The sequence below is a fragment of the Pocillopora verrucosa genome, chromosome 13, assembly GCF_036669915.1.
Source record: "Pocillopora verrucosa isolate sample1 chromosome 13, ASM3666991v2, whole genome shotgun sequence".
NCBI lineage: Eukaryota > Metazoa > Cnidaria > Anthozoa > Scleractinia > Pocilloporidae > Pocillopora > Pocillopora verrucosa.
Genome location: NC_089324.1, coordinates 2,119,843 through 2,136,422, shown reverse-complemented (window position 1 = coordinate 2,136,422; position 16,580 = coordinate 2,119,843). Strand labels below are relative to the sequence as shown.

Below are 16,580 nucleotides of genomic sequence, written 5' to 3'. Positions count from 1 at the left end.
GGCAGGTTTTAAAAGTGCTTAACCGTGAGACTTCGCAATTGGTGGCTACAATCATAACGCTTCTTTTTTCATTATTTTATTTGACCCCGAAAAGCAATGCAACATCGCACTGAGGTTAATTCTACAATGAAAGAAAGGCCTTTTCCTCATTTTGCACAGCGTTCCTTTCACCCACTGGAAGAAATGGAATTCTCGATTAAAAGGTAAATGTATGAGAAGATAACAAAGAAGATGATTCAAAGAAAGGCATAAAAAAATATTTAAGGAAACGGTCATTTCCAATGATGTCGGGAATCGCAAGGTATTAAATAACCACACTCTAAATGGATATTGGCTGCGTAATTAGTTATAACACCTAACCAGTTCACAGAGTTGGACGATTTCAAAACTTTCACGCTCTGCGCTATTTTAAACTTGGTTTCCACATCCCTGATGATGTTATATTACTATGTGTCCGACAATATCTTCGTTCACTGAAATTTCCTCTGTATTCGACTTCAATTTCTTCTTAAGATCTCAGCTTCCAATGACTTCACTTTATGACAAAGAGACTGTTTTGTTAATCCAAGAAAGTAGTGGTGAGGTATGCATCATTTGGGGTCTTTTACAGGGTAGACGTACTCGACAACCTCCTCTCCCAAAGCATGTGCATCGATGTCTACAACAGGGACTAAAAACAACAAATTGATCAACGATATCTGACGGACATAAGACGTCTTTCTAGAGCAGACAAATTCTATTTCGTCCACACCGAAGGATGCATGCGTGCCAACAAGTGACCTTTAGGCAGGAAACAGGAATGGTTAAATGCGAAGAAGATTAACGAGGATTGTCAACCACTACTAAATAAAAATTATGTACGCACGAATAAGTTTGGTAAGATAGAAAAACACAAGAGAAGCAATGATTCACCAAGAAGGTACAAGGATGGCTGAAAATGGAGAAGATTGGACCGGATTGTTAATGACTACAAAATACCAGTTTAGTAAGATAGAAAAACACAGGAGAAGCAATGATAAACCAAGATGGTATAAGGATGGCTAAAAATGGAGGAGATTGGACCGGATTGTAAATGACCACAAAAGAATTAATTAGTAAGATAGAAAAATACCAAAGAGACAATAATCAAACTAAATTGAGCAAGGATGACACAGGATGGATGTCGAACTTGAAAATAATGGGGCCCAATTCTTCAAGAATCATGAACGGTGACACATTTCTCCATAAAACTTACTTGTCTGGGGTTCAACTGGCGATCGTGATCGGGACCTACTTCTGTGTCTTCTGAAACAAGTTCAAAGAGTGACAAAGATCAGATACCAAATACAAGTCTATTTCATGGCAGAGGACTTTTGGATCTGGTCATAAGAGACGGAAACTATGATCACAACAGCCAATCAGAAAACAGGAAATCGAAGTCAAAACAGGTAAAAGCGTGGGAAAACGCAAATGGCCAAGTCGCCATCGGTGTTAGTTTTGCATCTGATTGGTTGAGAAGTTGGCGCGAGTTTTCTGGACCAATTACAGAGCGTAGTAAAGCAACTCTCTACCGGAAACTGATCAGAACGTCAATATTATTAACAGAGTAGGAGAAAACAGTCACCCTTTGTGGCTAATTTTCAGCTGCAAAAAGAAATAGCGCCACCCAGGAGCTGGATAATAGAAAAATTCTTCAAATGGGTGATCAACATAACCTGAAATTGTTTTGGCTTTACTCTGCCCAATCAATCAGAACAGAAGGCAAAATCAAATACGACTTTGTAACACGCGTTTTCCCGCGGTTTGCGGGGATTGGTTGTTTGAAGTTGATTGATTCTCATTGGTTCCTTGGGTAATTTGCCTTGGTTTTAATTGGTCGTTGCTATTAGTTTGGGTTTGGTTTTGCGACACTCAATTGAAATCAGAAGAAAAAAATATAAAACAAAAAGAAGTCTTACCTCCGCGGTGGAGACCTAGATACACTTCTTCGCCTTCCTGTGAATAGAATACGAAGTGAAGTCACAAGGCAATGCACTGTGTACTGAATATTTTCAGTTAAGTCAGTCAATAAAATTGTGATACAATTCATTAAGTTGTGCGATGTGGTTCCAGTTGTAAATTACATAACTTATAACGTGGGCGAAGGGCTCATGTATCACCACTCAAAAAAGAAATTACTAAGCACTTTCAAATGGTTCTGTTTATTGTGCTGTACAAGTTGGTTCAAACTTTCATTTTTAGATGAAACCCAAGTGCGAGCCATTAAAATAGAAGTTACTGAACAGTATTTTCAGGAAGTACTGTTCGCCATACTCGACACATTTTAACATTCTTTTTACCTCTAGGGGAAGGCGACCGACTTGTGTCATATCTGTCCCTATCCCTGCGAAACAAACAAAAACACGAAAACATAAACAACATAATGGTTCAAGTCGACAGATTAAGCAAGCTTCTCTTTTGTCCAAGTCATATCACACAATCCGGCGTGCGGAATCATTTAAATACTTTACAACCAAGGCAGATGACATTAGGTCAGATTGAAAAGGTCAAAACAGGATCCATGTTTTTTTTTTCAATGACATCGTGTGCTCTTACCGTTCACGCCATTTCCGCTGCATCTCGCGAAGGTCATCCTCGCGTTCCTGAAACGAAAAGAAAAGTTATTTCAGTCATCATAAATCTTAATTATTCCTATCCTCAAAAGTTTTCTTTTTTTATTACTGCGCGCCATTCGTGAACTAATCAGAAATTCTCGTGATTCACACCACATAAGGTAACAAACAATGTGTAAAATAGTATTTGAGGAATGGGTAAATTTTTAACTCAGTAATGAATTAGAGTGGGATTCTTTTCGTCTTGACACAAGCTTAGGACAAAACAGAAAAAGAAAGAAAAAAACATAAACAGAAAAATTTGCAATTTACGCGCATGACGCTTTGAACATAGCTGATCCTCGCAGTATGCAGGACGCATGTCACAAATGAACTCCTGGCCTTGCTCAGCGTAGAGTCTCTGGTGACTCAGTGGTAGAGCATTGGAGCTAGGAATCTGAAGGTCTGAAGTTCTCTTGAGGACTCAGATTCTTTTCCTTGTCCCATGCTCGTAGGAGGACGAAAAACATCTTCCCTTCTAAAAAACTAATTAAAAAACTCACATTCCTTTCGAATAGAGGTACTCTGAGCTACAAGGACTGGTATTAACAGCTTACAAAGCTTAGCTTTTCTTACAATGCGGTGTAGTACCTCCGTAGTAACTAAAAACTAACACAAACTCATTTTATAGATCCTTGAAGGGATAAGATGTTCCATTTCTTTCACTGTTATCTAAAAAAAAAGCTGAACAAGTTTCGGGAGGAATATATATATATATATATATATATATATATATATATATATATATATATATATATAAATAAATGATTGGCTGCATTTTTTCCTGTGACAAGTCCGACTACTTTTAACAAGCGATAATACAACAAAAGCAAATTTTTACCCGTCTTTCTTGTTCTTTGACTTCTCGTTTTCGTCTATCTTCTTTTCTGTCGGATTTCACTACAATTAACAAAAACAAACAAAATATTTTCAAAATTCAAATTTGTTTTCGTCTTACACCCAGCTGGAGTGATGTGATTGGTCAAAACCTCATATGCTAATGATAAATTACGACGTTAAAACAGCTGGATTTCCTCAAGCTCTAACACAATTGCTTTATTTTTCCCGCTTGGAACAAATTGCATAGTTTCCTGTGCTTCTCATCAGTTACTAAATTCCCTCTGCTTTCCAATTACATAATTTTTTCATAATTACAAACTTTCCCCGGCGCGCTTTGTTATCGCGCAATTTTCCGCTCTTTGCACCGGTTGCAAAATTTTCCCACGTTTTGCAAATAAACAATTTCCCGCGCCTCCCACCAGTTACAAAATTTGATTGACGTGACATAGGGTGCATGAGGTGAATCCGCGCAAAATTTCCTGCGCCTTGCGATAAAATTATTTCCCGCGCTTTGCACCAGTTGAAAATTCATTGCGCTTTTCATCGGCCTTGTAATAGCTTGCACGTTTTCTCGCATAGATTGTTCATTGCGACAAGCCAAATAAAAAAATACTTATTTTTATAAGCAGTAACCACAAACAGCAGCGATTTAGAGTCTTACGTTGCTTGTTGAGCATCATTTGCATTCGTTTTTTCATCTTTTCCTGAGCACTTAACTGCAAACAAACGAAAATTAGGAAACAAAAACCAAACATCTGAAAGAAAGCCCTTTGACTCGCAGATCGATTAGTTAATTCTCGATAGCAAAACAAATTCTTCTTACAAGCATGAAAGAATCGTATGGTCTCAATAAGAACAACAGTTGTTCAGATCTAGAAAATAAAAAGGTCGACAACTTTACAGTTTACCTTTTCTTTGCTGCCTGAGGAAGGTGTTGCTTTGGTTTTCAACAACCTACGTGTGACAAGAACATGACGACGATTATAATAATGATAATCTGTCTTTAATAAATCAGAAACAACAAACGTGTAACTTCACAATTTATGTTAATAAGAAAATAATAAGTACAATTCGGAATATACAAAAAATTGTAACATTGTAACATTATGTAACATTATGAAGTTCCTTATATACAGTGAATTTAATTGAAGAGGTATCTATTGAGGAAACAATTCTTGAAGCATTCGGTTTTAACTCTAGGTAATATAAAGTCATGCTTGTGCTCACGAAGCACACGTCTCTTCTTTGGAGGTAGCAAATTATGAAGTTTATGATCATCACTGATTACGTTCTTAAAAAGTTTAGAGTCCCTATCTTTAATTTGGTCACGTATAGTTGTTTTCTTTCTGGCGAAGCCAAATAAAGTCTTTGCAATCTGCATCGGATTCTTGACTAATAGAGTTAATTTTGACCCTTTTTTTTAATTAAGAGAAAAAAAAGATAGATGAGGAGAACTTGTCTTGAATTTGATTGGTTGAGAAAGTGGCGGGAGTTTCCAGGGCCAATCAGAGAGGAAGGTAAGAAAATCCAACGTAATCCAGGATTATTCTCTATACTCGGTTGAGATTGTTCGATTTTTAGCTAGCGGAGAAATTTTGACAGCTAGTAGAAACAAAATTAAAGCATCGCTAAACTAACTCACCCCAATCCCTTGGACGGCTGCTTCTTTCGTTCCTTGTTGTCACGGTCATTGTCACGCTCTCGCCGATCACGGTCATGTTCATGACTGCGGCTTCTGCTGCGACTCTGGTGTCTATGCTTTTCACGCCCACGAGTACCGTGACGGTCTCTGTCACGTGACCGGCTTCTGTCACGTGAGCGACTTCTCTCGCGTGACCTACTTTTCTCGCGGGATCTGTCTCGCGATCTGCCATGATAACGCCGTCGATCGCGGTCGCGTGACCGTGAGCGTGTTCTACTTCTCTGTTTCTTGTGTGACTGCAACCTGTCACGCTCCTTCGATTTCTTTCGTTCAGAAGTACTAATGGTTTTAATTTTCACAACACAGCACAATTACGCACACAAAAGAAATCGCATAACACGAAGAAATAGTTGCAAAATTAACGGACCGTTATAAATTTACATTTTTACATACCGAATTTGGTGTTTGAAGAGTACGTGTTGACAAGGCGAGGGATTGGGCAATCACAGAGGAACCACAAGCACAAGGCAGGTGCAGGAAAGAAGAAGAAAAAAAAATTAGCAAAAAGAGAATAGTTGGACAGAAATAGTTTTATTCTTTTTTAGAAGTTCCTGCATCTTGTAAAATCCCCCTAGATTTTCCAAACAAAGGCACGTAGAATGTGTCATCTCAACTAACTCGGTGGAAATGACAGGCAGATAAAGGACTTTTTAACAATAACCGATTCATTTATTCCCTTCTCCCCTCCTTGACTTAATACCCCTCAGAACCTGTCAAGACATTTTGGTAGCTCTTAACCGCATGTACATATCTTTACACAAATATTACAAAAAGATGAATCTTAACAGTTCACAATTTAATTGCAAAAAAAAACGGGGTCACCGAACTCGCTTTCGAGTAACAAGCATACAAAGTTAAAATTAGGGGTGCCACTAAGAGGCTATAGTGTTGCTATAGTAATCTTGTAAGAGAAAAAAATGATCGCACCCTGTTGATATATATATATATATATATATATACATCATTCTATGGATCACTGATTTATTAGTATTATTATTTTTTGCCGCTTGAGATAAACGAAATTTTAGCCGGGAACTAAGCAAAAATAAACAGCCTACCCCAAACCCCAAGCCACTACCATGGAGAGTTTTATCAAAACAGAGGCAGTAAATTTTTGCAGCGTTCCATACTGCAGGATTCTTATTTCAATGGCGATTTTGTCAAACCCGGTACTAAATTCGCAAAATTTTCATGCTATACCATACATATTCTTCAATCACTGGGGCGAAGAATTAAAATAGCGATGTCAACATAAACTTTTCGTCGCTCACAACATGTGGCTGCAAAGCTCAGTTAGTAGAAGCGCTTAAAAGTTTCAGAGAGGCAAGAGTTCGAATCCTGTCGGAGCCTAAAAAAAGTTTCTTCTTTGCAATTCTTTAAATCGCAGCTCACCTCACGAGGATCATTTCTTTACTTGTGGACCATGGACAAAAATATACCCACAGTATACCCAACAATGATAAACAGTATACCCAGCAATGACGAACAGTATACCCAACAATGACAAATAGTATACCCAGCAATGACGCACGGTATACCCAGCTAGGAACGAACCAGTTCGATTTTCTTACAGTCAATCTAAGATGGAAGCATTGGTCTAGCGAGCGGATAACAAAGTAAGGCAAACCGACCGGGAGGAGGATGAACGTGATCGTGAATCACCGCTCGCTTTCGTGGAAGGCTGATCGGTCGAAGAATGGCTGAATTCTGTGATAAATTCCACTTTGCCGGCGTTTTCTGGTGATGGCGATCTGGACGATGATCGAGAGGAAGACCTTAGTAAAAGAGAGAGAAAAGAGTTAACAATAGTCAAACTTACACTATATGAGCCTTCTGTTACTCTCAGGTCGCGATTGGTTTCAGTTTTGAATCTAATCGGTTAAGAATGTGATAGAGTTTTCTGGACCAATCACAGAAAGAAGTAATGCAAAACCAAAGCAGTCCTAGATTACTTTCCACACTACATTATAAATTTGCTTGAGTTCACTGGTATGCACTTAAACTCAAATTATGAACCTAATGTTGGCCTGGCTCACTGTGGCTTAATGGTAGGTCATCGGAGCGGGGAATCTGTCGATCTGAGGTTCAATTGCTCAAGTACACTCCACGTTTTTTCTTTGATCAACGCTTATCACAAGTCCAACTACTTTCATTACTTTTTTAAAACAACAACAACAACAACAACAACAAAAACCAGAACTGTCACGCTTCATAACTTGACGATGGAAGTGCATCGCAAGTTTTTCTTTCTGTTTTGTTTTGTTTTGTGTTTTTTCCAGGGTTTTCAACAAAAGAGAAAAGGAATAGTCGATCACTTTTACTAACCTTCTGTATGGTTCATATGTAGGGCTTGCTTTTCTGGCATAACTGTAAAAGAAGTGTAAAAAACATAGTGCCTGTGACAAATGGTTAAATCATTCATATCAGCTTAAAAAAAAAGAAGCGGCCTTTGACCCCTGTGCAAGCGAGCGACCGAACAACGGCACGAAAAACAAAAAGCGTGCGCACGAGCGCACCAACGAACGAACGAATACACAGAAATCGAGTGATTGCACGAATGAACCAACGAACGAACAAAAGCACATAAAAACGAACGAGCTCACGAACGCACCAACGAATTAGCTTACGAATGCACGAATGAAAGAGCGAACAAACAAGGGGACCAACGAACGCACGAAAAAGGAGCGAGCACACGAGTAAAGCACCGGAAGAATGAAGGAGCGAACGCACGAAAAAAACCAAGCAAGTGCATGAGCACATCAAGGTACAAACGAACGAACGAAGACATGCACGAATGATGAAGGTCTGGATGAAGACGTGCTCGCACGAATAAATGTGCGCATTGGTGCAAAAGCAGTGCATCTACCCACAGTACCTGGGTGGTGACAGTTCCACGTCATGTGCTTTCCTTCTCTGTCTTTCTCGCAATGAACGTCTTTCACGACGGGCACGCCGACCCTAGAATTTAAGTTGCACATGCTTCAACAGTTAATTAAAAAATAATAATAATAAAAGAAGCATATACGATATAGTGAACCAATACTGAGCCTGTTCCAGGCGTTCACTTAGTAAAACGAAACACGATAGTAGACAGCGCGATAGAAGCGGAGGAGTGAAAAGCCGAGGGAAGTTTGGGTCGGGTCGCGTTATGAACACGACCCGACCCAGACTTCCTCCGCTTTTACACTCATCCGCTACTATGACTGTTATCGCGTCGTTTGCCAAGTCACTCCGTTTTACTGGTTAAACGCCTCAAACTGTTAACCAGCACTGTCGAACCTTCGGTGAAAACTGCTTCCTTACAGTGGTCACTTCTTTTGTCAAATCTATCTAAAACGACGACCTCTCCACATCAGAGATTTCAAGCAACTTACAGTAACAAGTGAACGTTCCTCTTCTTGCTGTCGAAGCCTCCGTTGCTCTTCCAACTCTTCTTTATCTTCTTTCAGCTTTCTGCAAAATACATTCAGACTTGTATTGCAGCATCACAACATCGTTCAAACTCAACAATGAAGCGTCCATTTGAAAGGCCACACTTCCGTGGATGTTAGTGCCACGCTGAACCGACTGTATAGTAATCAGTACCACGCTCAGTAGCTTTCATTTGAATGGTCAAACACAAGGTTTTCAGGTGCAGACTTAACCCTTTACACCCTAACATCAGTATGCGTATTCTCCATACTGTTCCCTATACATTTTCCAACGCGCTGACGAAGAGAATTTGTTTAACAATCAAAAGCTTCTTTAGTTGGTGATCATTTCTTGTATTCTCATGACCTTAATGTTTGATTCAGGGGGGGGTATTGTAGGGAGAAATTAGACGCTGGTCACTCTTAAAGGTCAAACGGTTTAAGGTCAGAACAATCCTGCAGAGCATAATAAGTCTACAGTTTCGTAGGACAACATGACTGAGGATTTCATGCGACATGACTCTGGTATGGGACGACATGACTTCGGGGAAGATAACTTTCGGGCGACTAAACCAGTCATCCACTAACTGGCTTGTGTTTGAATGGTAACATGCTTTGGACTTACTTACTGACCTATTATTCAAGTTACCCGCGGCAGATACCACTACCATAAAAGGCAACCTTATAACTAGTATTCAAGCTACTTATAAAGTTGACAAACCTGCAGAATTGTGCTGATGCCATGCCGTAATGGAGTCCGCGAGAGTCTAAGGTTTCTCTCTACAGATAGACCAAAGGCAAACATTTCTTCAGGTTTTTCATTCAACTAATTTATTCTTGTTTTCGCGTCACCGTGTTCCCACCAATAGCGTGGCTTCATTTTTTCTACGATTCCTCCATTCGCTCTGACTAAGGGCTCACGCTCGAAACTTCAGCTTTTAAACTCTTTACGGTGGCCAATATACGTTATCAACTCAGTTGATAATACTAAATTACCCTGTTTTACTCTTCCACCGACGCGACACCGCAGTTTCTTTAGAAACTTACCCACTTTATTCATTCAACAACCGTTAGAGTGTAGTCTGATCGTCCAGGGGGGTGTAGTCCTATCGGTAGTGGCGACTGACGTTTCGACAACCTGGGCGAAGTCGCTTGTATGGTGCCGGTAGTGTCTCAGCTACTACCGGTACCATGCAAACGACACATTGCTTATCCTAGCAGTATACAGGACGCGTGTCATATGAACTTCGTAATAGACCTCGCTCTACGTGGAGTCTCTATGGATCAGTGGTTAGAGCATCGGAGCGCGGAATCCGAAGGTCTGAGGTTCGATTCCTCATGGGGACTAAGAATTTTTTCTTTGTCCCACGCTAGTGACAAGACGAAAAAAACATCTTTCTCTATTTCTTCAGGTTATCGAGCTCAAAACTTACCATATCTCTTATTTCTATCTAATGACCAATCAGTTTAAACAAACCGGACTGAGAACATTTGACTGACAACAACTATTATTATCAATATACGCGGCCAAATAGAAAATCGGCCTCTTCAAAACACACGCTCAGCGGGCCGCAAAAGACTGACAGCGGGCTGCTAATGCATTATCAGCCCTACAGCCAATTGGTTTTTGCTTCATCATCCGTTGGATTTTAACCAATTAGAGTAAGCCTAATGTTGACGCGGGAAAACCATTCATTTGCGAAACTCCGGTTTTGAACTGCAGTTTTTTCAGTCGTCGAATCGTCTTCGAGCGAAAACTGAAGTAATGGAAGAAATTAGCAGTCAAAACTAAGATTTGGGGCTGGAAGATTTGGACAAATTAGAAGCAAAAGGTCAGGCGGAAAATACAAAGAGAGCCATTTCGTGGGGGATCAAAAAATTCGAGAAATGGTCATGGAAAAGTCATGTTATTCCCTTAATCACTTGACTCTAATGATGATTTCCGCTCAGGTTGTAAAAACGTCAGTCACCACTACCGACAACAGTCCTTCTCAGGAATACACTAACCCTGACGATCAGACTACACCATCGCATTTTACCCCGAGTTCAAACCTTTCACTGTATTTCAATAACTGTGGCTACATGCAGCTCCCCATTACAAATCGTTTAAAAGAAATAAGCCCATTCAAATGAGTCGACACATCATTTACATTAACTGACCTACATAAGCTGTTTGAATCTGTGAGTTGACTAGCTTTTGTAAACATATTTTTATGTTGTTGGTAGAAGTGCAATAAATTAGTTTGCTAGTATTTACCTGATTTGTATCAATTTCATCCACATCTACTGTAACGTCTATAAAATAAAAATGAAATGGGGAATGGCAATCAGGCTTTGGGCATTGGGAATGCTTATCTGCTACTATCTGTGGCCATGGGTCGATTCTCAAATCTGGCATCTATAGGTGTCAATTTTCTATTGGTTCTTTCCCTTACAGCATGGTTTTCTTCCCAAGTTCTCAAGTGTTTCTCTCTCCAACTAAAGAAACATTCCATAATTCACTGGAATTATGAATTCCATAAATCACTGTGCATAAAATTTTACCATTTTCAAAAAGTATTTACAAACAGTTAAACCAAGGTTCCTTGGCGTGTAACATTAGCTCATCAAGGTAGCTTAAGTGACTCTATGCAAGTTGAAAGGCCTCATAACAAAGAAGGCTTAACACTATTCCACAACAAAAAATAGAAGCTTATGCTTATGAACAAAAATGGCTCATTTAGGGGCACCCCAGCAGACTTGGCAACAACAATGATTAATTTCTATCCTGGTACAGTTTTGTGAAGTTCTTAACAGTTTGCTATACAGACTTATAAATTTACAATTTATAGTATTTTCTAATACAAATTTTCAGCATGTTTTCCAGATTTTCTCACCAATAAGCAGCCCCCTAACCCTAACCCCAACCCTAACGCCATGATTTGTTGGGAGAAAAGATGTAGTTTGTGTCCCCACATTTACAATAATAAATATCCTTAAAATGTGGGACCGAGTCTGGATAATCAAAAATTATGGATAATCAAGTTTAAGATAACAAAGGTTTGAAATTATCAGTGTTATCATATTAGGTGCTTATGATATGCCTTACCTATATCACTAAGGATACTGTCACTGTCACTGTCACTGTCATCATCATTATCATCATCGTCGTCCTTGTCTGAATCACCGACACTTTTGCTGTTGTCATATGTAAAGCCAATGGTAGCCTTAGCTTGACTCCTGTACCATCATCAAGAAATGGAGTTATTCTCTAAGATAACTGACAGTGAAATATTACACAGCGTTCAAACTTTTGTGTTTCTTCATACCCCAAAAAAATTTGGTTAAACTTTAAGGTGTCTGGTAAATTTTTTTTTCTTGTCGTGGCCACCAAAAAGGTTACAGCTTGGAGAAATAAGTAGAAGTAAATTAATTACATTTTCTCCAAGCATTACTTTCAACAATATTCATATTCTCCCTGCTGTTCTCTGTACATTTACTAAGGTGCTGACAAGGAGAATTTGTTTAACAATCAGGAGTTTCTTTAGTTGGTGATCATTTCTTTTATTCTCATGACATTAATGTGTGATTAAGTGGTGATATTGGAAGGAGAAATTAAATGCTAATCAGTCTTAGGGGTTAAAGGGTTAAACAGTCAGGACAGCAACCCCAAAGAAGGGGTCAATTAAAAATGAGTTTATAAATTTAGAACAAATAGCAGGATGTGTTTACTGTCTTTTATCACACTATGCCTCAACTTAGTATAATTTATGTCAACAATGATGAGTTCCAAATGAAAACCTAAATAATTTTCCATTCTCAGAACATGCAAATTTTGGTGATTTCACAATGTTATTTTGCAGAGGAAGGCTTCCATATATATATACATATGCTTGTGCTGAGCTATTTTTCTGCCCCTAGATCTTTTGCTTCACTACCTCCTCATTGCAGTTGCTGTCACAGTTTCCTTACGGTCTCTAATATAATTACAGATTACTTTAAACAGAACTCCACTCCTCTTCAGATTTTAAGCTGTGTTGCTTACTTTTCTTTGTCTTTTTTCTCATCTGCTTTCTTGGCTCCATACATTTCTTCTATTTCCAACTGCCGAAGATAAGACTCCTCTGAGGCTAAAAAAAAAATGAAATATCGAAAAATTCACCACAAGCTTCCTATTTCATACACTCTTGGTCACTGGGCTGTGCATTCTTTCTTGCAGGGTGATAACTGACTTACTGACCTCCACTGTAATCTATCATTACCAATGTTCTGTATCTTTCATAATTTAATCTGTTTTCCTCTGGATCAGTCTCCATCAAGGCTCTAAGAAAAACAGTTGTGTGCAATCTTTTCAGTATTGTCACATTTGCAACTGATCCAATAGACTTCAGTCAATACATTTAGATGCAAGTCAAAAGAACAAGGTCTAGAATTTTGAGAGAAAGCATACTGGTAACATCCTGAGAGAACAAATGGAAAATAGGAGAAAAACAAACAAAACTTTCTTTCAAGGATGAACTTTCTTTGCTTGGCTTTGGATTTCCTTTTTCAGTGTCAGCATGAATTTTTAAGTTTTAAAACAAGAGTCTCAAAGAATAGAAGTGAAGGAGCCAGTATCTGCCTTAACCCTTTAACTCCCAAGATCTCATCAGTTATTCTCCTCACTTTCTGCCTTACAATTTGGAATTGGTTCCATCAATATATGATATTTTTCTTTATTCTCATTACTTGTCTGCTTGATATTGTACTGATAGTGTAAGGAGAAATTCTGTCTTGGTCACAACCGGAACTTAGAGGTGTAAAGGCATTCACATCATAAATTTTTTTTTTCTTGGTTGACACAGATCTCATTTCTGTCCATAATTTGTGCACCTACCCAATAGAACTTGATGATGGTTGTTCTGGGATAATATCAAGGTGGGCTCGAACATCAAACCTGAAAACGAAAGACCAACACTTTTCACTTCTACATCATTTTTTTGCTCATTTAACAACTAACTTATTCAGTATACACTATTAAATTGACTTAAGACACTGATGATGCAAATTTAATTATACTACTGACACAGATGTAAAATGTTTAGCATACCTAAACTATCAACTTACAATACATTACTTAGAATTCATCATTTACAATACACAGACTTGACATTTTAATATTTCACTTAAAATATATTACTGTTAACCCTTTCCTTTGATAAGATCTCATTACTAATTCACCCTACTGTTTGCCAGACAATTATTTTGATGTGAGTTTGAAGAATTTGTTATTGGATCAACTAATAATCCCTCTAATTGATATTGTTCTCTTTTCTCATTACTTGTCTGCTTGATGTTGTATTGATAGTGTAAAGAGAATTTCTGTTATGCCATATTGGTTGCTCATGTGAGTCGAAAGGTTAACTGAAGTCCTCTTTCACACTTCATATTATAGCACAGGGTGTGAAATTAATTTTTTTTTCTGATAGCCACTTGGCTCCTAAATTCTTCAAAGTGGTAGCCAAGTGAAAAAAAGTTGGTCGCCATTTTCAAAGACAAACAAAACCTTCTTTTAAACCGTCAGCATTCTAGATAGACCCTCCAAAATTAAGTTTGGGAAAAGATCTTTAACGTGCTACAAAATGGACACTAGGATGGACGATATACAACGTTAAAGCTCACTTAATTCCAAGATAGCGTCTAATTATCGATTGAGATGCATCTGTTGCGTTTTGGAAACAAACTTAATGAGGAAGTTTGCGACGGATTTATCTTTGCAAATCTTTTTAATTCACTATAATCTCTTAATAAGGTTAAGATGAAACATTCTAGTCGCCAATTTCGCGACTAATTTCCAGGATTCGGTCGCCAAAGTGAAAAAGTTAGTCGCATTGGCGCCTGTATTAGGCGCAATTTCACGCCCTGTAGCATCACATTTCTTTTGGAAATTTTATCTTTAAACCATTTAACTCCTAAGAGTGACTAGCTTCTAAATTCTCCTCATGGTTTCACCTTTAACTCAGATATAAATGTTGAGAGAATAAAAGAAAATATCTCCAATTTAGGAAGCTCCTAATTATCAAAAAAATTATCCTTGTCAGTACCATAGAAAATGTGAGGAGAATATGCATACTGATGATAGGGTGTAAAGGGTTAAGTAATGCAATACCTGTCAATCATGTTATTTGAGTCACCTTGCCATGGCATCCTGGAGAAAGAAAAAAAATTAAAAATAAAAACATAATTTCCTTAATCAAAATGTAGTAATAAATTCCTTAACCCTTTAAGTCCCGTTAGTGGCCAAGACAGAATTTCTCCTTACACTATCAGTACAATGTCAAGCAGACAAGTAATGAGAATAAAGAAAAATATCAGTTAGGTGATTATTGGTTGATTCAATTCCAAATTCTCAAAACTAACATCATATGAATTGTATGACAGACAGTAAGTAGAATTACTGATGAGATCTTGGGAGTTAAAGGGTTAAGTGCAAAATACGAAGAGCTGATGATCAGCATACGCGCATAAGCCATTTTTTAGGAGTCTTGGCTTGCCTAACCATTGCAAGCTTATATATGACCAAAATAAAATTTGTCTGTGTTAACTTTCTCATCAGTTGTAGCTTTCTACTTTATTCGATTCACAATTATCGTGAGTCTTTTAATCATAGTCCATTAATGCACTTTATTTCTGGTTGTTGCTTATGGCTTCTCTGCCACCGAAAAAGTCTGTATTCGCAAGCAATTTAATAATCATTCATTCTCACATTACAGTTTTCCCATCTCCTGCTGATGACAACTGTGGATCAATATGGATTTTATATTTTTGTCCATATACTCTCAGGAACTGAGTAGGATCTTGTTTCTGAATAAATATAATAAAGAGAAAAAAACTGACACTATTGCTAAGTAATCATCCAGCTGGATTTTGTTTATAGTTCTGAGAGGATCTGTAATAAACTGTCTTCTCTACCCCATCTAGGTTATAAGCCAATGAAGCCCTGCAAATCAGGGGGGAACCTTTGCTGGCTGCCAGCTTTTGTATGTATTCCCTCCAAACAACTAGAGTACATTATTTTTTGGAACTCACAAGTTTTCTCACTTGAACCTATGTGTAAAAGAAATTCAGCCCAGTGGGAGCACCAGACAAATGATAGGAATAACAAGCTAAGAACAATGACAAACATTTCAGAATTTGAAATCCTTTCATGCGTCTCAAAGCCCGCTTTCACTTCCAAGATTTGTTTGAAAATCCCTCCTTCTTTATCTTAATTGTTGTAAGATAAGGGAATTTGGTGTTAAATCTAAATAGCACCTTTTAGCTGATAGGTTTGTCTGCCCTCATCGCCTATATGCTGGTAATGAATCGATTTCATGGGGAGAAGTTACATGCTAATTAATCCCTTCATGATACTATAAGGTACATCCTGCGGGTTGGGGTATGGCGGAGGTGGGGTACGGATTCAACATCAAAAGGGTTTTCGGAATCAATCTCGCCCCGTCTGGTTGTCCGAAACCTCGTATTCATTGCCTTAGAATCTTGTTATAAAGTAAAATCATAAACATGAAGGTGTAATCCAACCATCCTTTCGTAGAAAGCTCTTCTTCGCTCTGCCCTTTTGCGGTAATCTACCATCATTCCGCGCAATTTCTTTTCTTGCCTTCTCGCTTCGTGCCACATTTTCAACGATTTGCCTCCAACAGAAAGTTTACCCAAATAATACTAAAATCTTTACAAAGTCACTCTGGAGCATTCCCATCCTTGGGACTCCCGTTTCCTACGGGAAAATGTGGCAAATGCTATAATCCAAACTGTGCTCTCACCGTTTTTGCACTGTTTTTATCTCTATTTTTTGGTCAGCAGATTTTTGTATCAACGCACACTCAGTAAAAAGATAAGAAAGAGCGGTAATTTCGTTTCGACAATTCACTTTCTAGGGATCGGTAGGTAGATTACAATTAGTTTTCTTTCATGAAAGGGTCTTCATCTTATCCATGATTAGGAAATTTACCACATAATCATGTTTTCCAAGTGTTGAAA

The 16,580-nt window shown here is 38.2% G+C and overlaps 1 protein-coding gene across 4 annotated transcripts; it reads right to left on the bottom strand.

Moving 5' to 3' along the window:
- On the bottom strand, positions 1-16,376 carry LOC131773648 (CLK4-associating serine/arginine rich protein). Of its 4 annotated transcripts, none has more exons than XR_009339356.2 (22): positions 16,122-16,376; positions 15,307-15,404; positions 14,710-14,748; positions 13,438-13,497; positions 12,802-12,884; positions 12,607-12,691; positions 11,671-11,801; positions 10,840-10,877; positions 9,304-9,362; positions 8,547-8,625; positions 8,048-8,130; positions 7,498-7,539; positions 6,804-6,947; positions 5,113-5,451; positions 4,379-4,424; positions 4,132-4,186; positions 3,472-3,530; positions 2,575-2,621; positions 2,319-2,362; positions 1,938-2,020; positions 1,235-1,281; positions 1-670 (listed from the first exon to the last, which is right to left on the bottom strand). XR_009339356.2 is itself a non-coding variant. In XM_059089589.2 (22 exons), exons 1-22 carry the CDS (start codon positions 16,218-16,220, stop codon positions 591-593), a joined length of 1,794 nt encoding a protein of 597 aa, XP_058945572.1. In that variant the 5' UTR covers positions 16,221-16,376; the 3' UTR covers positions 8-590. The 4 variants fall into 4 exon arrangements, 2 of the variants coding, with proteins under 2 accessions (XP_058945572.1, XP_058945571.1); XM_059089589.2 differs by having other exon boundaries at positions 8-670; positions 1,938-1,974; XM_059089588.2 differs by having other exon boundaries at positions 10-670; positions 1,235-1,284; positions 1,938-1,974.
- Positions 16,377-16,580: the final 204 nt, after the last annotated feature.